The following is a 26,926-nucleotide window of genomic DNA, read 5'->3' as shown; positions in this document are numbered from 1 at the left end:
GGCCTTCCCGAGAGACTGAGCCATCCGGTAGAGACAGCACTGAGGAGTCCTCGTACTCAATTACCAGATCAAATACCATAAAAAAAACAGATTTTAGTGAATGTCTTGAGATGGATCCATATGCACATTAGTACCAAACAGTGATTATTTATGAGTGTGTATTTTTGTTGTGGTTAACTGAGGGATGGTGTATCCTATACCCTGTCTGTGAGTTGAATCTAAAATGACCATCTCATAAAACATCCTGCAAATGTCTGACCTTTATAGTGTTATGTAACAAATGCATTGCACCCGCAAACATATTTCTAAGTATTAGAAATATAAAACTACATAATATGAAAGCATTTTAGCCTTCACTTTTTTCAAAAATGTGTACTAGATCCAGGCAATGAGCTTCGAGTAAATGTTTATAATGATGCGCCACCTTGTGGTCAAGAATAAAAAAGCAACAAAAGCACTGCAGCAACTTTTTTCAATGATTTTTTTTTTTAATAAAATCTGCACACATAATTGCATTTAGTACATTAAAATATAAAAGTATATATAGATTTTGAAGAAATAACTGAGTCAAGAAAAGAAAATGTGAGTTTTCTCATTGTCATGACCAACGTAATAAAAAACAAAAACAACAAAAGTTTGGAATGTTCCAAAAAAAACAAAACAAAACAAGGCCTCAGTGTTGGGTTGCTGTGAAAACCGCAAGAGGTGCGAATTTAAACGCACCTTTGCATATAATAAAACTAACAGAAGGCTTCAGAGGCTAAAGAAACGAAATTAAGGTGAACAGTATTTGAAATGCACCGATCTCTCTTCATTTGATTCGATCTCTTCATTTGACGTTTTCTCTGATTTACGTTCAGAGGCAGTACCAGAGAGAGTACTGGGGTAACTGAGTCATTGTTGTGCAGAAGACCAGCTAATCCCCATGGCAACCAACATCACCTGTCTTCAGGTGCGGGCCCTCGTCACCCTTGAGTCACATGACCCACAGTAAGGCCACATCCAGGCAATGGGTCAGCGAATCAGTGCCCGGTTCGAGCATAACGCGCAAAAAAACAAGCTTCTTTAAACACAAGCACACAAACAAAAGTAAAAGTGAAATGGGGGTTGTTTTTAAGCAGTTGTTCTGATAAATGTTTGTTCTTTTTTGGCACAGTCAGAGATCTCAGCCCAATCCTTCATGTCATTTCTTCATCCAGAGTTCATTTGGACAGGGATTTCTTAATCTGCTCCACTTCCATCTAAAACACAGAAAAAACTTTATATGAAGCCATACACTGCAAAAAATGATTTTCAAGAAAAAAATCTTTTATATTTTTGTCTTGTTTTCAGTAAAATATCTAAAAATTCTTAAATTAAGATGCTTTTTCTTGATGAGCAAAACGACCCAAGAAAATAAGTCTAGTTTTTAGACCAAAAATATCAAATTTAAGTGATTTTGTGAATTAAACAAGCAAAAAAATCTGCCAATGTGGTAAGCAAAAACATCTTAAACATTTTTCTTAAAACACTAAATTCAAGACAACTTATTTCTGAGTTTTTTGGCTTGTTAGCTGTACACCTTGTCACACAGCAGCTTTAAGGCATTATATTCAGCTTTTTGTTATAAGCCAGAAATGACAAGGAGGCGGCCTCTCACAATACAAAGTCAATGGAGACGGTTGGATTGTTTTCCCCGTGGTGGGCGTGGTTTTCAAATTAGCATAACTGCACTCTGTCTCTATGAGAGGGTGAATTTTTTTGTAACTCATCCATTTAAATTATATTAAGGGTTAAAGTTCTGCATAATTAAGGGCGTGGCCACTTGAGTGACGGGTAAACCGCCACTGCTGTCACTACTGTTAAGCTAGGTGGGCGTGGTTTCAGCAACCTTAGCTTCACCCATGTTCCACCTCTTTACTTATTTTCGAATGTTGCGAGGCCAAGATGGTGACAGCAAGCTCTGCCAACTATTGGCTTCAAAAAAGCTCTTCACAAACCTATGGGTGATGTCACAGACACTACGCCAATATTTTTTTTCACAGTTTCTGATTTTTATACTTTGTTTTTCATGACTGATTAGACTGAATAAAAGTACCAGCACACACACTATGTGCTGAATAGTTTTCAGTGCCATTCACCTTTTTTCCCAGCATGCACCTGGGCATGAATAAGTAATACAGTTGCTTTTACTGTGCAGCATGTGTGTGACAGGTCAAATGTCTCCTCACCTGCAGTGATATACGAATCCTCTTCTCTTCATCCAGCTCACTAACCAGCTGCTTGATTTCTTGTCTAAAAAAGAACCAGGTTTGACAATTACACACATTTCCAATCCATCAACAAATATTAACAACATTCTTTTCTGTTTTTGTTTCAGTCTATCCCCTTCTTTTATCTATATCTATCTTTCAGTCACCCCGCCACCCGGTTCATACTTGTGCTGGCTCTTCATCAGCTCCACGGTTCCTCTCAGCTCTCGTAATTGTGCTTTGAGTTCCTCCAGTGTGGCGGCGCCCTGTTCGTTTTTCCCTCTGGCATCAGGAGAATGGGGCCGTAGACTAGCGACGCCCTGTTGGAGAGAAGGACCACTGGAACCGGATGAGGACGGAACGGTGGGCTTGGGAGGCAGAGGTGTTTTCTCGCGTGCCTGTGAAAACCCCCACAATCGATCAGTATCAAGTTTGTCAAAACATTATCTAGTTTCCTTGTATGTGTATGTAAGTGTGCATAAGTATGTCAAATTCTTGACTAGGGTGCTCTCTTGTGGTAGGACAAGGATATGCATGCAGGGGTGACAGGGAGGGGCGGGGCTTACTGTAATGACTGGCACTGCCTTGGGCATCTTCTTGGAGTTGTCAATAGTTTTAGGAGTGAATGGGTCGTGTTCCTCCTTGTCTCTCCTCTCCTCCTCTGGAGATGGGGAGTCCAGGAGGTCAGGACTAGAGAGAGAGGACTATGAAGAAGAAAAAGCTTTAAGTAATTGAGGCCGGACTCACAGATCACCCACAGACAGGCAGAGCGGGATAAGCCCATGTGACGCAGGTCACACATAGCAAATGCAACAATCAGATCTGACAGGGTTAATGTATAAAAGTCACCATAAAATGCAAATATATAAAAGTCGCCAGTTGATTGCATTTGATAGGTGTGAAATCAATCAAATGTGATTGGCTCATTGCTGACTGGTTAAAGTAAAAGTTAACTTAAAAAAATAAAAAAAAGACAAATTCTCATGTTGTCCCATATGAGTGAAGACTATTGTCCATTTATCTATGTATTTTTTTTTTAAGAACCGTTTTATTTATTTGATTCAATTCAGAGACTTCAGATACAGAACAACATAAGGGTGATTAAATAAATGTTATTAATTTCAAAACAACAAACGTGGTGCCCATGCCCGTGTTTGAATGACTCACAGACGCGAAGATCTGCGACCGTGGCCGCCGGTCCGTCACACGCGGACGCGATGCCGTCGGATGGCTCAGCTTCTCTGTGGACAAGATGATGGAGTCGAAGTCTTCTACATCTTCATCCGAGCACAACACAGATACAAACATAAACACACGGGACCACGTATATATGACACAGATATGACATCACAAACATCGTTCTCAGCACATCAGACATATCCAGAAATACAGCGAGTGGTACTGAATGAAGCGTGAGATGGACAGAGGGCTCTCAGTCATGTTTTAATCTTATTAGAAATGGATTATGAGACACGGTAGAGTTGTCGTGTATTAAAGGGACTCACCAATATCTATGGGTTTATCTGTGGAGCCTCGGTCAGCTGTTACACTGCTGTCAGACTTTGGACTGTCACACCTGTACAAGCAACCAAAAAAAGAGTTTTTAAAAGCAAATGTATGTTATTGGTGTCCATTATGTAACCATATTTTTTTTACTAAGCTTGCCTTAAAGGGACACTCCACTTTTTAAAAAAATATGCTTATTTTCCAGCTCCTCTAGAGTTAAACATTTGATTTTTACAGTTTTGGAATCCATTCAGCTGATCTCTGGGTCTGGCGGTACCACTTTTAGCATAGCTTAGCATAATCCATTGAATCTGATTAGACCATTAGCATCCCACTAATAATTAACCAAAGAGATTCAATATTTTTCCGATTTAAAACTTGACTCTTCTGTAGTTACATCGTGTACTAAGACTTACAGAAAATTTTAAGTTTAGATTTTCTAGGCCGATATGGCTAGGAACTAAACTCTTATTTTGGCGTTATAATCAAGGACTTTGCTGCCGTATCATGGCTGCAGAAGGCGCAATGATATTACGCAGTGCCCTAAAATAGGGGACTATTTTCGACTGCTGCGTAATATCATTGCACCTCTTACAATATCGAAACTCGTTGGTTATTTTTGAGCGTGATGCTAATGGTCTAATCAGATTCAATGGATTATGCTAAGCTATGCTAAAAGTGGTACCGCCAGACCCGGAGATCGGCTGAATGGATTCCAAAACGGTAAAACTCAAATATTTAACTCTAGGGGAGTTAGAAAATGAGAATATTTTCAAAAAAAGTGGAGTGTCCCTTTAAGTTATAAGCATGGCTAGACTGGATATGAGACCCTAGATATAAAGTACAAGACCACTGTCATACAAACATAAACAACTGTGTGTGCGGGATTGCATGTGTGTTTGCGTGTGACACTGACGGTATATTGGGCACTGCTGGTCTCTCCGGGCGTTTGGGCGGCAGGGATCCCGGTCGATTGATAGAGTTGTTGTTGTTCTTCGGTGGGAGGGGCTTCTTTGGAAGGACAGCTGGAAGGGAGGGCTTCGCAATCTCTGGCAACTTCGTCTCATCGCCTGCGTGTGAAAATGATCATCACCATCGTCATTAAAGGTTATAAAATGTCAAGAGTCGTCATACGTAGTTGTTAAAAGGAATGGGGAGAAAATATTATTCCAACATCTGTTTACTTCGTGTAAGCAGAAAGCGCTAAGCCAAACTAAACCTTTCAGAGAAAGGCAGCACAGAGAGAGAGGGTTAGGAGTGAAAGGTCAAAATAACTAAATTAGAAGCAAATGCAGAATCAGAGATCATAAGAAATGCCATTTATACTTTTATCCTCAGATCTGTGTGGGAGAAATTCGGGCCGTTCCGGTGGGACCTTTTTCGCCTCTGTCTTTTTGTCTGGGAACAAAGACACAGAATATGAAGGTTAAGTCGAGCTCAGCTGATGCAATGGTAAGCTTTCAGCTGCACTGACATGGTGGCAAGGTTTATGGGATTTGCTGCAGCCACTGAATTCAGAGCAAGCTATGATCTATATTAGCTTCTCAATGGTCATGCTGAGAGCAATATTATGAGACCACAACACCTAATGGATGAGATAATGATCATTATCCTTTAGACCACAAGAAGAGATGCGGCAAAAAGCAGTAGACAATCCTACAGACTATATTTTACAGTTAAAGCGATAGTTCACCCAAAATTGAAAATTCTTTTATCATTTTCTCATCCTCATGTTGTTCTAAACCTGTATGAATTGTTTATTTTTTATGAACACAAAAGAAGATATTTTGATAAATGATGGTAAACACACAGTTACCGTAACCATTGACTTCCATAGTAGGAAAAACAAATATGATGTAATTCAATGGCTACCCTAAACTGTGTGCTTACCATCATTTATCAAAATATCTTGTGTGTTCATCAAAATAAAAAACTATACAGGTTTAAAAAAACATGAGACTAAACCAGGCGTCTTCAACGTTTTTCGGGGTGGGGACCCCTTAGATGAGAGAGGCATGGAGCAGGGACCCCCTGATAAATGTGTAAAAGTAAGATATTTAAGTAAGCAGTAAGGTACAAGAGGCTGACTTTTCATATTAGGCACAACGCAAAGTGAAGTAAAGTACAACTAATGACCAAACAGAATCAAGGATTGTAACTGTTTTATAAATAGAAACAAACCATATTGTCCCACAGCCATATTATATAAAGACAGTACATTAGCACCATTATGCTGTTTTTGTACATGCACCTCTGTTTTTATTAATTATTTTGTTCAAGTAGATTTATTTAAATTATTATTTTAAGGTATTTGCAGTGTAATCCATGGGTCTTCAACCGGAGGTCCACCAGAACTGCAGGGGTCCGCCAAATGATGTTTAATCACGTTATTTTTTGCTAAAAAATATTAAAATATATGTACAAAACATTACATGTCCCCTTTAAGTTGTGCACGTGCATGGCCGCATAGGCTTGAAGGCGCACGTTCGGTTTAGCCCGCGTACCAAAATAAAATATCTGCAGATTATAAATGTCCACTCAGAAAGTAGCAATAACCACATAAAAGGTATCATAAAACAGGTAAATCTTATATGCATGTGTGTCTTTCTTTCAGAAAGTTGTCTCATCTATATATATATATATATATATATATATCTTTTTTTTCTCAAAGGGTTTTTTCCTCCTAGGTTTTTTTCCACCCCTGGGAGTCAGCCGACTTTGGCTTAACGTAGCACTCCCTTCTATACTTTACATATTACTACGCTCGCTTGTTCAGTTTAATCTTAGCTGTTGTATTTTGCTACGTATGTTGTCTATTGATTTTTCAGTGGTTCCCCTGATTCTATTAATGTAAAGTTGCTTTTATTGTAAAGCTCTACTAATTGTGAAAAGCGCTTTATAAATAAAATTGAATTGAAAACTTTATGAAACACGCACCACAATCGTGCTATGTGCAAGATTCATAGTCAGGTTGAAAGCGCTATAGAAATAAAGTTTAATTAAATCCATAAAGCCATTATGAGAAGAGATAAGAAGAGAAGAGAGTTACCTGTGATCTGTTTAGTGGTCGGTGCCGCTGGTGGAGGGGGTTTCTTAGGTCTCTGTAAGCACAAATAAAGTTAAAACACACAGTCCACCCATTAAAGCACTATTAAAGTCATGAACACACAGTTGGCCTATTAAAACCAACACTAAAGCATACAGTTAACCATAGACATTCCTCCAATTAAAAACACAATCCCTGTAGGACAAACAACATTATAACATCAAAGGATCTATTGTCTAAAATGGGATTAACTAAAGGGTTAAATGGGAAATAAAGGGACACGGGGGGAGTGTGTTTGCGTGTGTTTTTGTGTGTGTGTTTGTTTCACCACCTTCCAATCCCCACCGTCCAATCAGAGACTGAGGCCCTCCGTCACATAGACAGGAAGCATCCTGCTGACAAAAGCTGAAGTTTGCGTCAGAGCGAGAGAAATAAACAACTCACCTCTTTCTCTACTTCAGGAATAAATAACTTCACAAAGTTGTCCGGAAAAACTCCCTGTTTGCCGTTCAGCTCTCCAAGCCACCAACCGGCATCTGCGCAATCCTACACACATACACACAAGCTGTCATTGATCAAAACGTAATGGTCAATGTTACACTAGGGTGACCGGACGTCCATGTTTTCCCAAAAAAAAGGGGAAGTAAGGAACCATTAAAACGGAAGTATAAATTAAGTAAATGCTTAAAGCAGCTTCCTCAGACAGGCGAGAACAACACAACCATTGACCAAATGTTCCCATTTATTCGATTAATGAAAAAAAGGTGAATCTTAACTATTTTTTATTTATTTTGTCATAATATTTCTTAATTAAAATATTTTAAAATCCTAAAATATTTACTTAAATAAAACAAGTTAACTTTTTTTGAAAATATACAAATTTTCCTGCTCCCCTTGAGTTAAACATCTGGGGCCCTATCTTGCACCCAGTGCAATTGACTTTGTCAGTGACGCATGTATCATTCGTATTTTGCACCGGCGCACAGCGGGTTTTTCCCTCCACAGACGCACGTCGGCAAACTAGGGAATGAACTTGCGCTCCCTGGGCGGTTCAGCGCAAAAAAGGAGGCGTGTTGCGGCGCAAACCATCCCTGATGCTATTTTGCAGTTTCAAAAAACAATTGCACCACTGACCAAAAAAAACTAGTCTAAAGTCAGTGGTGTCAAGGGCGCATGCTGACCATAATGTATAGCGTGCACAACGCACGCACATCTACACAGATGCAACAGTTTTTTTTGCAAATCATAAATTGTTACAATAAAAAATATTAACACATGAGATAAGGGAAATCATTGTGGTGAGCATTGTGGTGATAGTTTTTATTTATTGTGTGGCTGCGTTAAAAAATTCTCATGCAAATAACGATTAAAATATTTTCATAAGTTTTTGTGTGGCTGTATTACGTTTATTTTATGTAAATAATAATTAAAATGTTTTCATAAGAAACCTTAATGTATATGAACTTGATTTGTAAGTGTTCTTTGGGGTTGGACCTTGCGTTTCTTGGGTCCGATTTCAAAGCCCCCAAACCCTTTCAGCTGTGAGGGTGGACGCAGATCTGTGTAGAGGCAGATCCACCTCCCGTTACACGGCGTGCCCGATTTATGCTGGCAAGCTTGGGATTCCCCCGTCTCCTGTGCGGCTATTTCCTCCCACGCCTGTTTAACCCACACTGATTTGGGCGAGTTTCTTCCATCCCCATACAAAACAACTTCTCTGTCTTTGACTGCTCTTACAAGAACGTGGGTCTCCTTAGCTGTGAACCGCGCCTGGCGTGCGCCTGGTAAATCCGTTATAATAATAGCAACCCACCATGTAACTTGCGCCCTTGCATTTAAAGGGAATGTTGGATAGCGTTCTGATTGGTTTATTTAACGTTACGCCCAAACCACACATATGAATAATGAACCTACTTCAGACCAACCCCTTATTGATTTGCGCCTGGCGCAAGAGTTATTTCACCCGCCGGGAAAATAGCAACAGCACCCAAGATCGGCCCACAAAGTCACTTGCGCATTGCGCTTCGCACTTGCGTTTCAGATCGTTAAAATAGGGCCCCTGGTTTTTAATGTTTTTGGAATCCATTCAGCTGATCTCCGGGTCTTGCGCTACCACTTTTAGCATAGCTTAGCACAATCCATTGATTAGACCATTAGCATCGCACAAAAAAAATATCCAAAGAGTTTGGATATTTTTTCTATTTAAACTTGACTCTTCTGTAGTTACATTGTGTACTAAGACCAACGGAAAATTAAAAGCTGCGATTTTCTAGGCCGATATGGCTAGGAAATATACTCTTATTCTGGCGTAATAATCAAGGACTTTGCTGATGTAACATGTCTGCAGCAGGCGTAGTGATATTACGCACTGCCCGAAAATAGTCCCCTGCTACTAAAAGTTACTAAGGGGACTATTTCCGGCTGCTGCGTAATATCACTGCGCATCCTGCAACCATGTTACGGCAGCAAAGTCCTTGATTATTACGCCAGAATAAGAGTATATTTCCTAGCCATATCGGCCTAGAAAATCACAACTTTTAATTTTCTGTCGGTCTCAGTTCACGATGTAACTACAGAAGAGTCAAGTTTTAAATAGGAAAAACATCCAAACTCTTTGAGCATTTTTTAGCGTGATGCTAATGGTCCAATCAGATTCAATGGATTATGCTAAGCTATGCTAAAAGTGCTAGCGCCAGACCAGGAGATCAGCTGAATGGACTCCAAAACAGTAAAAATCAAATGTTTTGGGAGTTGGAAAATGAGCATATTATAGTACATTCAATATTGAAGTTCCTCCACTATAATTCATAGTTTGACAAAACAAACCCACCTTACTGATAATCGTAACCACATCTCCCTCTTTGATTGTCATCTCATCTTCGTTCTGAGCATCGTACGGGAAAATAACTTTGCAAAACTCCTTGGCTGTAATTTGGAAGATTTTACAGTTAAGTCGTGAAACAATTCTCATCATCTTTGCATAACATTTGGGTGCAAACACAATAAGCATTTAAATATTACACAGGTGCGATCCAATCCGCTTACCTTTGGTCTTGTTCTCGGGCTCTGCCTTCATGGTTTCCTGGGCAACAGCTGGCGCCACTTTCTTCACCATTTGAGTCTGTGGGGTAAAGAAAGATTTTATTTAAATATTTCACTGACTCAAAACGGTCTAAAATCTATTTTCATATTCATATTATGTGGACAACTAGCAACTTTGCTTTGCTTTCAACCGAGTCATGTGATGAAAACGTCCCCCGCGACTCACTTAAATACGCAAAAATGTAATTAACATTCATTTGCAGCAGTTTATTTTTAGTATCCCTTGGGATTACGGGATCATGTCTGCTCAAGTAGGCGTTTGTCCCCACCCGTAAAGATGTTTTCCTGGGCCCTGTTAGTTCAAGTGACAGCTCTGCGTATGTGTGTGAATAGCACACTTTATTTTGAACGTGTATATCTGGCCTCTTTCCTAAGGGGAGCTACAAACCTTCCACAAACATGGCGGAAAATCAATCCATCCTGACATACAAGCAGCTCTTTAACACCCCATGCTCCCTATGTGGCCTTCACACAAATACCCGGTCTGTTCGGGCAGGAAAAACACTTCTAACCTACTCTTCCTTCCTCGCTTTTCCTCTCGTTTACAGCCGTCATGATGGAGTCGGACTAACAAGAGCCATGTGGCAACTGAATGTTACTTCGACAATAGAAACAACATCTGGCTAGCCGAACCCCTGTGGACTTCCCTTCTCAGACCTCATACTATCTACGTGAAGACACTACAGTCTTCCAATCCAGAACATGTAATAACCGAACACATGAATGCCGGCTGTATGTGACAGCTAAGCTTCTTCACCGTCAACCTAAACAAGAGATAAAATAAGATAGAAACAGGCCATTTATTTACCTTTCTCTCTGTAGACTTGACCAAATGTCTGCACAAAGGACTGGCAACAGTGGACACATTCAGTATGAATACATTACTGTCCACACTGCAAAAGGGACCTTCAGCTAGTTTTCGATGTAACCACGGTTCACTCCCCCCTGAGTCATAAAAGTGTCTTACAGACATGCAGTACTTCTGCTTTAAAACTGCACTGAAGTCAGGAAACCAAAAAGAGAGAGAGAGAGAGAGAGAGACAGGAAGAGAAGGGGTGGATATGGAAAGACCGTGTTGTGTTGGGGTGTGGTAAATTTGTATATGGGTAAACCTACATCTTTTAAACGACAGGGAGCATTGCCATAATCCAATGTGCGATTGCTTTGTAAAGTGGAAAACTGTCTACGCTTGTAATAGTTTAGCTAAGCATTGGACTATATAATAGTGAACACTGGTCCAAAAACGTACAAAAAAACAGACTTTTTTCCAATTACTGTAGTGCTAAAATCATTTTACAGGGTGTCCGTAAGTCTTACATTTGCACAGGTGTCATAACAGAGAAACCACAGGTGTAGCATCACATGAATTATGGAAATGTTAAATTTGAAAAGAGATGGTGAAATGTATTGCTTGAATGTGTTTTTGTGCTTGGATAAATGACAGCCAGTTTGTTATGAAATACATAGACATTCATGTATGCGAAGTAAGTATATACCGGGAGAGATTTCATCATCTTTCGATTTAAAAAGTACATGGGCCAAAATAAGGAGACAAAGTGCGGAAGACGTCTTAAATAATGACTTCCTGTCTGTGGCCAACAGTACTAAACTCTGCTCTCTGTGCGCCATCTACCTTTAAACCCTAATACAATTGTTGCATTTATTATTCGGATTGAAATGCAATACTAGTTTACTAATACTGTGTACCGTAGTGTATACTATACTGCCCTACAAAGGCTAAGTGCAGTAAGTGCGCAAACACTAAAACTGAGAAAAATGCCCTTAAAGTTTTTTACACCAGCCAGTCAAACGTGTTACTGCAATTTTGGCACACACGTTTCTCTGAAATGGGACAAAATTGAACTAGGAGACTTTGTCACAAGACACAACAGATCTAACAAACCCCATTTTAACCCTTAACTCAATTTTGCCCGAATGTGTGGTTACTGCGCTTTGGCTTTATAGGACAGTATATATCATCAAAAAATTGTATGTGACACAAAACATATTTAACAATAAACATTGTCACCTGACCTCACTATACAGAGTTATATGTGACAATCAAAATATGCAAATCAGCGAATGCCACCCAATCATCATAAATATAGTTGTTTCGCATTTAAAATGACTATTTCTATAATAACAAACTTAGTCTGAATAAACAGTGAAACAATAAAAAGATGTTTAAGTTATTTTATGTAAATGAAATGCATAGAAAGCTAAGGGTTTAAGCTTTCAAAAGATATAATATATGTTCAGTTTTGTGCTCCACAACTTAACAGTTTTTTTAAATAAATGTGATGATGCAATATTCAGGAAGCAGAGTTTAAAAAGACAATCCAGTTTTTTGATATCACTCCACGTTGTGATATTATGCACTGCCTGAAAATATTAACTAAATATAATTGCAGGGGTGCAAACTCATCAGGGGGGAAAAAGGTGACAAAGACACAAGCGTTCATATATATATATATGTATATGTATATGTATATGTATACTGCCCTCCAAAGGCAGAGTGCATTATCTACGCAAACACTGAAAATGAGAAAAATGGCTTTAAAGTTTTTACACTAGCCAGCCAAACATGTTGTGGGTAGATTAGTGGTAATGCATTCATGTAATGCCTTGTTAGGAATAAATTTTTTATAGAAAAAAAACCATGACCACCAATGTGACCTTTGACTCCCAAAATGCAGATACTGCACTCTGCCTTTGGATGACCTTAAACAACTAAAACACTATTGCAATAGCAAAGTGCAGTATCTACAAACTAAATGTGTTCATTCAACTTTTACTTATGCTTCTTAACACATTTTGATTGTTTTTAATAACTGTGATAGTTTTATTGATGTTTGCATGTTGTGAATGCTAAAAATGCTCCTTTTACCACAAAGAGTATTTTACTCATTTTATTAATTTTTATTTATTAATTTAGATTAGACGAGGTTTGCTTTAAAAACAGTAGTTCAAAATTAAAACAAGTTAAAAATAGAAGAACATGTTTGTCCCAAAGACATTATTGTAACTAGTATGCACATTTTAGTCAATTTTCATGTTGTCTCAAAGTAGCACAGTTATGTAAACTTAGATATTCTTAAGATTAGCCTAAGAAGTATTAAACAAAATGTTTTAATATTAAGTAGCCTACAAAATTAGTGCGTGGAAAAAGAGCACTTATTATGGAAGTGTACTTTTTCACCTAGTGTGATTTCTGCCGGCCCAGCTGCGCTCTTCAGGTTGACTGGGCACCGTAAACTTTGCCTAACAATATAACTTTACCAGACTCTTATCAAACTTATCAAAAAAAGGAGTAACCCCTGTCAATACGATTGGATTAGCTGCCTTCAATGGACGAGCACAGGTAGGTCAAAACTTGCTAGCAGCTGGCTAGTCAATGTTAACAACTTATAAAGCTGTAATTTGCCTTAGTATGAGTTATTATTTTCCTATCTTCCTTACCCGTATTTGTTTATTTGTGTTTTAACGCGAGTTCAACCATCATTTGGACGCGGCATTGTGCCATGGTTTGTTTGTTGTTGTGTGTTACGATCGGGGGAAACCGCAGTATCTGCGGTATCAAAGCCGGGGAAACAAGGCCAGAACGCAGTAACATCACTTACTGCGGTTTGACTTGGATTTTGTAGTTACTGCAATTTTGACAATTTTGACGCTCTATCTGCAGACTGCTTAAACTTCGGCAGCAAATGAGGGGACTATAAATTGGAAAACATAACCCGCCAAACTGGCTAGTAAATTGACATCGTTACCACAATATCTGGAAATGATTTTCATAATTTCATTTACTGCTACCATATCGCAGACCCCCCTCACCCCTCATTTTCAAAAACTCATCGGATCTAGACGAATCACAAGAATGCAATTCTGGCTCAAAAACGGCGAATTTCGCCGAAAGGTGACAAGTTTGCACCCCTGTAATTGGTTACTTTCAATAGCAGGGGACTATTTTCAGGCACTGCGTAATATCATTGCGCCTGCTGCAGCCATGTTACAGCAGCAAAGTCTTTGATTATTACACCAGAATGAGAGTATAGTTCCTAGCCATATCGGCCTTGAAAATCACAACTTTTAATTTTCCGTCAGTCTTAGTACACGATTTAACTACAAAAGAGTCAAGTTTTAAATAGGAAAAATATCAAAACTCTTTGGTTATTTTTTAGCACGATGCTAATAGTCTAATCAGATTCAATGGATTATGCTAAACTATGGTAAAAGTGCTAGCGCCAGACCCGGAGATGAATGGATTCCAAAACGGGAAAAAGCTAATGTTTTTTGGGAGCTAAAAAAAAAAGGAATGTCCCTTTAAGAGGTTAATATTACTGGTGATGTTAGTTTTGGCTCATTCGTATTATATTATATTGGTTCATGTATATACCAGCTAATAAATGTTGTCTTAATTTGGGTGGTCAGACTGCATTTGATATTCAATCTGCATCTAATTTAGCTAAACCAAGTAAATTTGCTCGAATTAATGCCAAAGTCAAGTTTAATCATATAAAATGTATTTTACCAGCAACAAAACTGTGGCCAGTGAAAATGCTGAGTGGCTAGTTACTTTGGAAAACAACTACCCACTTTGGCTGGTGAGCAAAAAAGTTAATGTCAAGCCCTGCTAGTATGCATACATACTGTAAACATTACAAATATACAGCCAAAATAACAGTAATAGAGTAAAACATTATTCCAAATATTATTTGTTTGCTAGGAATTTAACACCTTGCTTTTTTATAACAAAATAAAAAAACTATTTACAAAAGTAAAGCAAGGTTGTATTTGTTAACATTAGTCCATGTATTAGCTAACATGAACTAACAATGAGCAATACTCATACAGCATTTATTAATCACAGTTCATGTTAATTTCAGAATTTACTAATACATGTTCTAAATCCAACTATTAAGAATAGTTAATGCACAGTAAACTAACCTAAACAATTGTGTTGGCATTAACTTAAGCATAATCTAAAGCATTTACTAATGTTAAATGAAAGGTATACACACACACACACACACACACACACACACACACACACGCACACACACACACACACACACACACATATATATATATATATTTGTATACACAGACTACTATACACACACTAGGGTGACCAGACGTCCCAAAAAATTCGGGACAGTCCCGAAATCTAAGCTGCTGTCCCAAATCCCGAATTCTGCTCTAATTGTCCCCGAAAATTATACGGATGCAAAATCTTGAGTAGTTGTTGTATGATAAAACATGCGCGAGGAGTTTGAGTCATCCTGCAGCCAGCCCCCGCCGGCTGCTCATTGGCTGCAGCATCTTTGTTTTTTATATAGGCTGTAGGCGCGCATTAAGATAATGCACTGATAAGGCACAGGAGTGCTGGCCGCAGTTAAAACCTCCGCTCCACAACCTCGGTAGGCTATAGCTCAAGTGTGAATTTAAAGTTGTATTGTTTCTATTCATTTATCTAATTTGTCTATATGCACAAAGACGATATGAGCTTTTTGTCCTCTTTTTGTTTTATAGAGTAGATTAATAAAGCAAAAGTTACAGCAGCTGCGAGGACAGTTGAAAGTGCAGGCAGTGACAGTCAGTCGCGTGAAGGAGTCAGATTGGTCGAGGGCGAGGCACTTGTTAAAAAAAATCTACTTCTATAAGTATTATATAAATGTATATGTACTTATATTAATAAAAATATGATTAGTTCAGTAACTTCAGTTTGAAATTCATTGTCTTAGTACATTAAATAAAGAAAACTATTGGATGATCTAACTATTATTGTATGAAGTATAATACTTCTATAGCCTACGTATTATATCAATTTATATGCACTTATTAATGTGATTGGTTCAGTTTGAAATGGATCATCTTTTAAAACTATTATTGGATGATCCGCAAACTAACCCCCCCAGCCCCCCCCCCCCGCCAGTGACTTCTGCCCCCATCCCGAATTTCAGTCAATCTCATCTGGTCATCCTAACACACACACATACACACACATACATACATACATACATGCATACACACCGGCTTCTGACATACCTTTCTGTTTCACACCTCTGGGCAAGAACCTCTGGGTTTTTGCACTTTAACACAGTTTCCATCATACAGTAAACCCACACACACACACACACACAAACAATATCACTTTTACAGGGTTCCTACAGGTTTCTTCAAGTTAAATTCAAGTCTTTTTAAGACCTTTTTAAGACCATTTATATAAAAAATTAATACCCATTTCACGTCCCTACCAGCAAAGAAAAACTAAAATACTTAAACTTGTGTTCATTTATTTTTCCGATGTGAAATGGGTAAAAAGATTATAAGCCAAGCAAGTGTGAAAAATTTTTTTCAGTAGGCCATAGAAAGTTTGCCAAACAATGTAAAGTTGTTAAGGAATTTCTGAGATTTTCTTTGATTTTTCCCACTTCTCCTTTGCCTGTTGCTGTGTTGTGTTGCAGTCTATGATTGTGGTGATCTTCATTTACTGAAGGTATCACGTGTTCGCAGTATTTTGTACTGTGACCCGGGACTGTGTTGCGTTCTCAATTATTGGATCCGCCACTCTTTATTTATACTACTTTATTAAACAAACAGAGATGCAAACACATGTATATTCAAAAAAGAGAAAGGTAATCTAAGCCCTCACACCCAGGCAAATATCCAGATACTTAGGCTACATTGCCACAGACCCCTGCCATCCCTACCAACCTAGGTATATAGAGAAAAATGAAATTCGAAAATCAAAAGACGCCGACATTAATTTGGAATATTCAATTTCATTTTTTTATGTTAAACCAAAACTCTTATTGAACTATCTAGCACTTCTTCTTGCTTTACTCCTTCCTCTTCTTCCTGGCCACCTCCTGCAACGTAACCAGGGCCTTCCATCTGGCTGCATTCATTCAAAGCATCACAAAACACTTTACTGTTTTTGCACTGACATATCAAGCAATACTTGTGTAGATGACCCCTTTTATCAAACTCTTTTGAATACAATAATATGTATAGTATATTAATGATAGAAAGTGCAGGTCTAGAGATTATAAATGTAATCGGTGTGTTATGGTTTATGTAGTTTTCTTTCCTTTTTTAGATAGAGCAGAAGCAGTAAAAGTGCCTCTTTTAATTCCTCTCTTGCAGATTAAAAGAGCTTAATCCACTTATTATTTTAGATTCAAAAGTCTACTTGCTGTCCCAGTGACTGGTGACTTTATATTAGAGCTTTGCGTTTTTTATATCTAGAGTCAGCTTGAGCTTTGCTCGTGCAATGGGCTTAATTAACATTCACATTGCTTTTTTGCTACCATCTTTGTGATCTTTGAGCAAACTTTTTAGATATAAAAAGATGGTTCATTAATAAGAATATTATTAAACAAAGGGACGGAGAAAGAAAGTGCAGCGCGTGGTCGTGACTTTCAAACCAAGCCAGTTGTTATCGCAATAGAAACGGAGGCACGCAGCTTGAAACTGCACGTGAACATTAGCGCTGACTGACCTTGATCACGGCCGTTTTCCTATCGACTCGGGTTTTACACATAATGTTAATCGGACCCGGTCCTCCGTGAAAACCTCTATGAATACAACTCTGCTCAAGTTCAGAAACATGTGACGCTGAACTCGCTTCATGTCGCACCCAATTCATCGAGAAACAGAGAGCATGTGAACGTACAGCAGACTCATCGGGAGAGACACGATGTGCTCGCAACCAAAATGCCATTAATAATAAAAAGGCGCAGGCGCTTAAAAGCGATGTGTTTGCATCCCTGATTTAATCAAAATGTGGTTGACAAAGAAACTTTTAAGGAAAAATACAATATGGAGAAGTTACATACAGCACAATTTTTAAGACCAAGACATCAAAATTTAAGACTTTTTTAAGTCTTTTTAAGGTATTATTTCCAAATTCATAAATTCAATGCTTTTAAGGCTTTTTAAGACCCCGCGGGAACCCTGTTTTAAAATATTCACAACAGGACGTTTGAATATACAAATAATGCAGAAATATAAAATGTGATTATTACTAAAGCGTGAGGGCAGATGGATAGAGAAAAGCAGGAAGGGTGTATGATGCTTGCTGTGGGACAGGAAGACAGGAAACTTTTAATCAACAGGAGTTTCCCTGATGAATGTAGGGGGACCCTGATGAGTTTCAACCAGACATGACTCATCATTACTGAGGAAGAGAGCCATAAAATAAATTAAACTCAAGCCTAAGGGCCTCCATCTGAAATTACCAGAAGGCCACTAGCCAGGCGCTGTTCTCCATTGGGGGTGTGCAACCATGAATGTTAACTACCCAGGTATTAACACTGTTAACACAGCTTTGTAAATAAAATAACACTGCCTGATATTTCTCTGGCTAAAGCATTGCATTTTACCAAGGCAAAAACTCAACGGTTTCGATCCCAAGGAACCCACATATTGATATAGGCTATGTAGAGATTGAATACACTGCAAGTCGCTTTGGATAAAAGCATGTGGCAAATTCATAAATGTAAAATGTAAGTTACCATTGCAATAAAGCAGAAATTCGAAAATAAATTCACCTTCTCTGCCTCACTATCCATGTCCATGGATCGTGGACGGAGTTTGATGGGTTGATCTTTGAAGATGTCCCCGAAGCCAAACCCCCGAACCTTTTTGGGTTGAATCTCAGAGGCTGAAGACACGCTGCCAGTATCAGACCGTAAACTGCTAGTTTCCCCGCCGTCACTCTCTGAACCAGTGCTGTCCTTTATACCTGCACAAACGGATGCATTTAAAAATGTGTTTGCATGCAACTTTGCATGCAGCATTTTCTTGACAGCTGATGCTAGCTATTCCTAAAGTCCTGGGTTCGAATCCGAGTGCATTCAGTGCATTGAGCAACGCACAGCTTGAATGCACTGCAAGTTGTTTTTTTTATAAATGCAAATCTGTCAAGTGCATGAATGCAAATGTTTTTTAGTGTGGTAGTAGAGATTGTCTCGCATTTTAAACATTATAACATAAGGCAACAAATAATTTTGTGAGTGTTGCCCCCCTAATGTGACTCATGATCGCTGTGTGAACTGTAATGTTAAACCGTGTGCTAATAAAAAACAGATTGGAAATCACCAACATCATTTTCAAAGTTTTAAACCCACTTCAATAAGTCATATGAATAGTAGAGTGCCGCAGGGATGCACATATATTTTTGTAGGCAAACCTCGAAAGCAAGTTGACATGTTAGCACTTCCTGTTCCATCTTCACAAAGTCAATGTTTTTTTTTAATGGGGTTTTGGTTAAACTCCTTAAATAAGATTGTGGGTTAAAATAAGCCCAAGATATTTTCACGTTTTAGTCTACGACATAAAACACACCAGTAATACGCCCACTCGTGACTTTTTAAGGCTTTCAAGTGTCTTTAAAAGGCCGGATGCTAACAAGTTGCTACATTGGACTACAGACTAACAACAAAGATTCATCCACAGAGTATTTCCTTATCAGATAACATGTTTTTAAATGTGTTTAATAACTTGCTGGTGATGACGTTGATGGCGAGAGACTGTTGTATAGTTCGCTTGTAACCAAAGTTTAACTTTTAATTTTAAAGTTGTGACAAAATGTGCAAGTGTCATAAACTTTTGTTAAACACAGAGCTTATTTAATGCGATATGGGATTTTTTTTACTTTAGCCTGGATTTCACACACAGGGTCACATGAGGGAATTGTTTCAGATGAAATGAAAATGTGATTGATGCAGACTGACTGGTTTTCGTGCTTCGGGATTCGTCCTGTGGGGTCAGATCCTCTGTCTCAGTGAACAGCTCCTTGGTGAAGTTTGAGGGGAACATTCCAGTTTTGCCATCCAGAGTGCCTTCCCACCAGCCTTCCTCCACCTTAACCAACAAACACAAATCAAAGTTACTTTCAATGGTGCTTTATTACATCAATGCCACATCCAATGGTCGTAAAAAGCACCCACTTCTCCCAGAATCTCAATAACATCTCCGATCTTCAACTCCAGCTCATCTTCGTTCTGTGGCGCGTAGCTAAAGGCAGCTTTGCAACGTCTTTTTCGTATTGCCTCACCTGGAAACAGAAATATAATATTGTGTTTGTGAACAGAGAAGTAGTGTCATCTTTCACCACAAGGTGTCTCTCTAACCCTGTAAGCAGGCTGAACAATCTGACAAATGTACATATTTAATCTAATAATAGAAACCACAAGTTTCAGTTCTTTAAAAAGAGAAGGGGTAAGGGTCTTCATACTGTATTGACATTTGTGCTACAAAATCATTTTAAACAATAAACGCTGTTCGAATACAATGAGAGTGAGAGGTGACATATCTCTGTATTGAGAGGAACACCCCACAGAACAAATTTTGAATGCCCAACTTATCTGATAAACTACTTTTAGATGAGATTGATTCATGTCTTATAATATTTTAATAAAGAATTCCTATCAAACTAAATCTCTGTGGAATGATAATGGAAAACCAATTCTAACCAGATGATTCACAGCGGTGATGATAAGTGAAGATTTCATTAGTGCAAAAGAAAACTATTTTAAAATGTTTTACTAACTTGTATAACATTTTTAATAACATACAAAGTACCTTGCAGCATCAACACACACATGCAAAGATAGCAGAAGTACCAGGATGGTTTCTGGGTACAGCTAACATACATAAAACACTCCTAGACCCAATTATAGGCTTTAAGATTCAGTTTTTGCATGAATATTTACATATTTATTCTCACTATTCATCTGCTTTTAGCAAACCTGACACAGATCTGTTTTAATAAGATCTTTGATCCAAGGAAACTAAAACCAGCCTTAAATGTGAATAATGGGTCTCTGGTGCACTGGACTAGTACTAAAAACGAAGAAATGGTTCGATAGCCATACCTTTCTTGGCTGATCTGAGGCTCGGCTCTGATTTTGGGCTGGCACTGCCATTGGACAGGTCTGATTTGGATCCGGCCAAACTCGACTCCTTCTTTACCTCCTTTTTAGAGTCCTTTTTAATCTCCTAAAATAAGAAGAAATGAATATAGTGAAACTGTAGGTTTGATTCTACCTACTATTTTTCTAGTTATATGCAATTTACATAATGTATGCAGACAGACAGGCAGGCAGACAGACAGAGATGTTGGTGTCGGAGTACTGAGCCGTTCACTTCCTGCATGGGCCGGGTGGTACAATGACTCAGACATCAGTCAACCATAAAAACACATTGGCCTTGATACACCTCTTCGTCTGTATGTTGGCATTAGTAGACATTCACTCTGTACCTCTCTCATTCTCTCTCTGTATACAAGAAGTTTAAATTTAAGGGTGCTTAATGGGTAAAGCATCTCTTGGCTCACCCAGACCTGTCATTCTTTCTCAATTTCCTGCTTGTTATCTGTTTACTGCAAGATCTTTCTGTGTGCATTACTTTCTCTTTTGCTTTATCGCACTATCAATCTGATACAGTTTTATTTTATTTAGAGGACAAGACCTGCTTCCTGGATGTTTTACTCTTGCGGATTGATTTTTCAGTTGCAGGCAAACAAAACGTACAAGTACATTACAAAATTGAGCTAGTTACACAAACCCATTTGTTTTTCTATAATGACAGGGACTTTCCTTTGACTTTTATTTCTTTAAAACAAGGCTACAGTGATTATCTTTTTTATGCATAACCATTGACCTTCCCCCAAAAATGATATCCTTCCTAAAGAAACCCTTATTTCTATTTCATAACATAAATATTTTGTATGCTTAATACGTCCCACTCTTGGAAAAAAATCTGTTTTTTATTGTTCTTTATGTGTCTGTGTGGTGTTTTTAATGTTTTAAGACTATTTAAGCTATGTGCAAATTCATCATTTAACACCACAATAGAGTGTTTTCTTCATAAAACTGGAGACATCCTCATTCCCACGGTATAAAATTGCCTTGATTTCCAACGTCACAAACATGTAACCAATCGTATCAAGAGAGTTGAACGCATCAGTAGTTTGAGTCATAGATATTACATATGGATTCTGGTGTTGGGCAATATGCCCCATTGTGAGATCGTCTTATATATAGTCAGCCTGTGAGATCGCTGATACACGATACACTCATTTAGGCCAAGCCATTTGATTGGTGGACAAAAAAGAAGCTGATTTACTCTAAGGGCAACACTGTCACGACCGCAACCTTCTTAAAACTGATGCCGTTAATCCTGCGTGAAATTTCCTGCCTGCCAGGGAGCGGGAACAACACAATTGCTGGTTTTTAAACCCCTGCGCGCCTAACAACATCTCTAGGAAATGACGGAGCCCTGCGTATTACTCATGTGCAGGAAAGAGTCCGAATCATGCCATTACAAGTTCCTGTCCAAAAAGGAGTCCATGCCAAGCACTTTCAGGCCCAAGCAAGAGTCCAAAATGCGCGCATTACAAGTCCAGGGGCCGGTTGCACAAGCTGTGCGTAAGTTACAACGTAGCCTAGTTACATCGTAAATGGGCACTAAGTTATAACTTACGTACTACTAAATGTTTTGGGTTGCACAATTAAACTTAGTAAACTTAGACAACACATTACTTTACGGAGAGCTTATGACCTACTAGCTACGTTCTGCCTTAAAAACAAATGGTGCAACCAAATAAAGTACAGAGTTAGTTATGAACTAGCTAGTAGTTACTTAGCATCTCGTTTTGACTTTACGTCCCAGTTTAAGTAAGAACTTAATTTGCGGGTTTTCATAAGAGTGCGGGCAGCACAGTTCTGAATAAATTGAAGTTTTTGAAGGTGTTTATTTGGTATACCGATGGGCAGGCTGTTACAATGGTCCAGCCTGGAGGAAATTAAGGCATGGACGAGTTTTTCTGCATCAGAAAAAGTGAGGAAGGGGCGGAGTTTTGAGATGTTTTTGATAAAGCAAGTTTTGTATAGATGTTTAATGTGATTAGAAAAGGTCAGTTGTGGGTCCAGCTTCACACCGAGATTGGTATCAGTAGTTGATAGGGGGATGTCTTGACCGGAGAAAAAGATGTGGTTATTGATAGTGGTAACTTACGAACGACAGTTGCAACCCTACCCTGGTGCGTGTGAGAAGGAATATGCGCATGTTAATATGAAACTATGATGATAATAAAATGAACTATTGCCAACTATCGTTATGAAAGCCTGCTACTGGCCATATGTCTGACGATCGCGATACACAATACTATCGTCTATCGGCACATCGCTAATGGTGCGGCACACAACATCAGCGCTTAAAGGATTAGTAAATTTTCTTAAAAAAATAAAAATAAATCCAGATAATTTTCTCACCACCATGTCCTCCAAAATGTTGATATCTTTCTTTGTTCAGTCGAGAAGAAATTATGTTTTTTTTTAGGAAAACATTCCAGGATTTTTCTCATTTTAATGGACTTTAATAGAACCCAACACTTAATAATTAACTCAACACTTAACAAGGCATAATGGTCTTATCTAGCGAAACGAATGTCATTTTTGACAAGAAAAATAAAAAATATGCACTTTTAAACCACAACTTCTCGTCTATCTCCGGTCCTGAAAAGCGTCAGCGCGACCTCTCGCAATATGTCATCACGTCAAGAGGTCACACAGGACGAACGCGAAACAACGCCCAAGTGTTTACACGTGTGGAGAAAGAGGACCGTTCCGACGTTGTTGTATGTGAAATGATACTAATTAATGTCTTTGTGTCAGTTTATTGTTTTAAATGGTCCGCAAATGTGCGTTTCATATATGTAACATCTGACCTTACTACGTCACTACCCATTTACGCGAGTTCGCGCTGCCGCTTTTCAGGCCGGCGATAGACGAGAAGTTGTGGTTTAAAAGTGCATATTTTTTATTTTTCTTGTCAAAAATGACAATCGTTTCGCTAGATAAGACCCTTATGCCTCGTTTGGGATTGTTTAAAGTCCTTTGAAACTCTGTTGAAAAAAACTGTTAAGTGTTGAGTTAAGTATTAAGTGTTGGGTTCTATTAAAGTCTATTAAAATGAGAAAAATCCTGGAACGTTTTCCTCAAAAAACATAATTTCTGAACAAAGAAAGACATCAACATTTTGGATGACATGGTGGTTTGTAAATTATGTAGATTTTTTTTAGGAAAATGAACTAAGCCTTTAAAGATTAGTGCTGCAAACGTTCGCATATGCATTGTTTGAAACCGAACTTAGCAGTTATGTGTATGAAACTGCAGAATGTAGCATCTATTTACATATATATCTATGGTCTGAGGTGGTGCAAAAGAGTGGGGAAGGGGACTAATTTGCATTTTCATATCTATGGTCTGAGCTGTGCGATTAAATAGAGGCTAGAACTAATTTGCATATTCATAGATCCACATATACTAAATGAGACAAGGGTGTAGAGTTACATTCAAGCTGTTTTAAAGCAAGAAGAAATTACCGTGACAGGCAAAACTTTTACATATGCTATTACGATGCTCAAAGATGAGATTTAACTGATAAAATGTTTAACTACAGGAAGAGTTTAAGATGGTTTCTTATAGATAGCCGCTTCCCACAATGTCTGCAAAACATGATGCTTGATCATAAAATCAATGAAACCTGATCAATGAATCAACATTAGGTGAAAATCGGCAGAGTGACCATTAATAAAAGTTCATATAGTTCATGTGTAATGGTTCATCTTACTTAAAATGCTTTTGATTTAGTAGGCAGACTTTTGTCTCGACTTTTGACAGACACATCAGAGCTAGATTAAAAAGTGACACAAACCAGGAAGTGTCTCTCAAAGAGTGTTGGAAGTTTTCCTTTATGAATTCTGTGGAGAAATATTTGTTACATTAACAGCCAGGAAATTAACCAAGGTTATAGTAGTTAAGCAGACTTCTTTGCACAGACATTGTGTGTGTGTGTGTGTGTGTGTGTGTGTGTGTGTGTGTGTGTGTGTGTGTGTGTGTGTGTACATATGTGACAGCGTGAAAAAGAAGTGTTTATGTGGACGAAAAGTGATAAACCAAGAGATATCCAGCCAGAAGGGCTGTGTGCATTTCATCATTTTGCTTTTAACATCCGCTTAACAGACCACACAAAATGCAACACACACACACACACCCTCAAATGCAAATAAAATTCCTTGAACGCACACAAATTTCACTTAAACATCAAATCAAATGCAATTTAAAGCATTTGCTCATATGCAAAACAGTGCTAAAACTGTCAGATGTTAGGGCGACAACTGGCAGATGCTTCCGCGATATTTATGCTTCACAACATAAATCCGCTCTTTTGGTGTTTGTATACTTAAAATAGAGCACGATACTTTCCAGATGATGAGTTTTCCACAGATGTCTTGTGAGGTGTGTTAGTTTACAGAATTTCCTCTTTGCTTTCTAGAGATTTTACAGCAATATTGCATATTAAAGTCTGTAAATGTGTGTGGGTTTTTACAAGCGCTATCGTGGGAAATATACAGTAAGTGAGAAAAGTAAAATGCTACAGGGATCTGAAGATTGGGAGAGAAATTCACACAAACAAACACATCTGCAAGGAACGCATGGAGACGTATGTTTCAAACAGAGATGGCGATAGTGAGGCAACCGTTCAGAATGAGTGTTCATTTTCAAATATTTATGTACAGCCACAATTCTCTAGTGTTATAAAATGTATAGGTAAATGCTAACCTGAATTACTTTACTAAATTAACTTAAACCACATATTATTTAAAATAATATGTCACGCACAGTCACAAGCCATGCATCACAAGCATTCTTTCTTGAATGCATTTAGCCAATACTTTTATTCAGTCAATCACATTTTACCCAAATATATAGCTGTTTAGCATACACCATGTAGCATTTTGTTTTTAATATGGCAATTGTCACCTAGCATTAAAGGTTAAAGCTTGTAAAAACCACTGTTAGCAACGCTAGCCATCTTGATAATGTCCACCAGACCCATCAAATAAACTATAACCCCAAACTCCACTTCCTGTTAACCACTTCCTTTAGTTTAAACACAAAAGTACCAACGACTGACAAGCAGATTGATGTTTTCTGATCTTTTTTTGCTATTTACAAAGCCAGGATCACTGACAAAGTGTGATTTTCTAATTTAGTGATCTCTGGCAAATAACAGGAACATTTATGCGTGGGAAATGGTGTAAAAGCAGTGCTGAAGTCTGTCAGGCGGTGTGTTGGCAGACAGACCGGGGCCAATGAGAAATCAATAGGTCATTTCAAGACACCACATTTTACAAAGTCTTACTGTGTTATTCAGGTCAGTCAGTGTCAGTCTGAAGCGATTAACTCTTAACCGCAATGGGATGTTGGGTTTGGAATGAACAAGGGGAGGAATTCACTGAATTGCATTTTAAAGAAATACAGCGGTCATACATTCAGAACACAAAAAACTGAAGTTTTTTTACGTTTTATTATTACATAAAAAAATTTAACAAAATATGTATATTCACTTCCTGATACATACAATAAAATTCTTAAAATACTCTCAAAATTAACACTACTAACAGATTTAAAATACAGACCAAAACAATAAAAAATAAATCACTACACACTGGTCTTTGTATACCTTTAAAACGAAACATTAAACAATCTTTCATAATTGACTCCCCCCTCATGTCATCCCATCTGCAATACCAATGAGGGACTGTTTACACTTGGTATTAAGATGTGTTTTCATCGATCGGATCACAAGTGGACGAGAGAGACACATTACGTTTACACCTGGTATTTAAATCTGTCTCTTTTGTCCACTTTCGACCGCATCTGTCCTGAATACTGTGAGGGGGTGGTCTGTGAGACGGTGGGCGGGTCTCTCTGCTGTCATTCAAACCCGAGCGGGAGTAATTATGAGTTTATATGGACGCAAACTAATATTATGTCGGAGTCCACTGCTTGTTTAGCAAGTAAACATGCTGCACATAGTCTTGTACGTGTGTATGTTAGAGATTTCTCTGAATTTTCAGTGCAACTGATGTAATAGGATCGCGCGACTTTCACACGCTTTCAAAACGAAACTACGGAGATCAGAAGCTTTAGTTTTATCAATGAAAGGCTAAAAATAGCGCTGTTCA

At 38.2% G+C, this 26,926-nt stretch overlaps 1 protein-coding gene across 2 annotated transcripts in view; it reads right to left on the bottom strand.

The window, feature by feature from the left end:
• Window positions 1-473: 473 nt before the first annotated feature.
• sh3kbp1 (SH3-domain kinase binding protein 1) overlaps window positions 474-26,926 on the bottom strand; it is a 50,262-nt gene continuing 23,809 nt past the window's right edge. The window contains exons 3-18 of one of the 2 annotated variants that reach the window (XM_065258388.1): window positions 20,766-20,889; window positions 19,839-19,945; window positions 19,623-19,752; window positions 18,438-18,631; window positions 9,829-9,904; window positions 9,614-9,708; window positions 7,228-7,329; window positions 6,787-6,838; window positions 5,064-5,135; window positions 4,654-4,807; window positions 3,737-3,807; window positions 3,399-3,508; window positions 2,798-2,935; window positions 2,418-2,629; window positions 2,211-2,274; window positions 474-1,241 (exon numbers count right to left, since the gene is read on the bottom strand). In XM_065258388.1, the coding sequence (XP_065114460.1) occupies window positions 1,203-1,241; window positions 2,211-2,274; window positions 2,418-2,629; window positions 2,798-2,935; window positions 3,399-3,508; window positions 3,737-3,807; window positions 4,654-4,807; window positions 5,064-5,135; window positions 6,787-6,838; window positions 7,228-7,329; window positions 9,614-9,708; window positions 9,829-9,904; window positions 18,438-18,631; window positions 19,623-19,752; window positions 19,839-19,945; window positions 20,766-20,889 (1,740 nt within the window). In that variant the 3' untranslated portion in view covers window positions 474-1,202. The remainder of the gene's footprint in view (window positions 1,242-2,210; window positions 2,275-2,417; window positions 2,630-2,797; window positions 2,936-3,398; window positions 3,509-3,736; window positions 3,808-4,653; window positions 4,808-5,063; window positions 5,136-6,786; window positions 6,839-7,227; window positions 7,330-9,613; window positions 9,709-9,828; window positions 9,905-18,437; window positions 18,632-19,622; window positions 19,753-19,838; window positions 19,946-20,765; window positions 20,890-26,926) is intronic. The other variant, XM_065258389.1, reaches the window with a different exon arrangement.

This window comes from Paramisgurnus dabryanus, chromosome 22 (assembly GCF_030506205.2).
Source record: "Paramisgurnus dabryanus chromosome 22, PD_genome_1.1, whole genome shotgun sequence".
Taxonomy (NCBI): Eukaryota; Metazoa; Chordata; class Actinopteri; order Cypriniformes; family Cobitidae; genus Paramisgurnus; species Paramisgurnus dabryanus.
The sequence above is the reverse complement of the archived record's forward strand: the minus strand, read 5'-3'. Positions and strand labels throughout refer to the sequence as shown.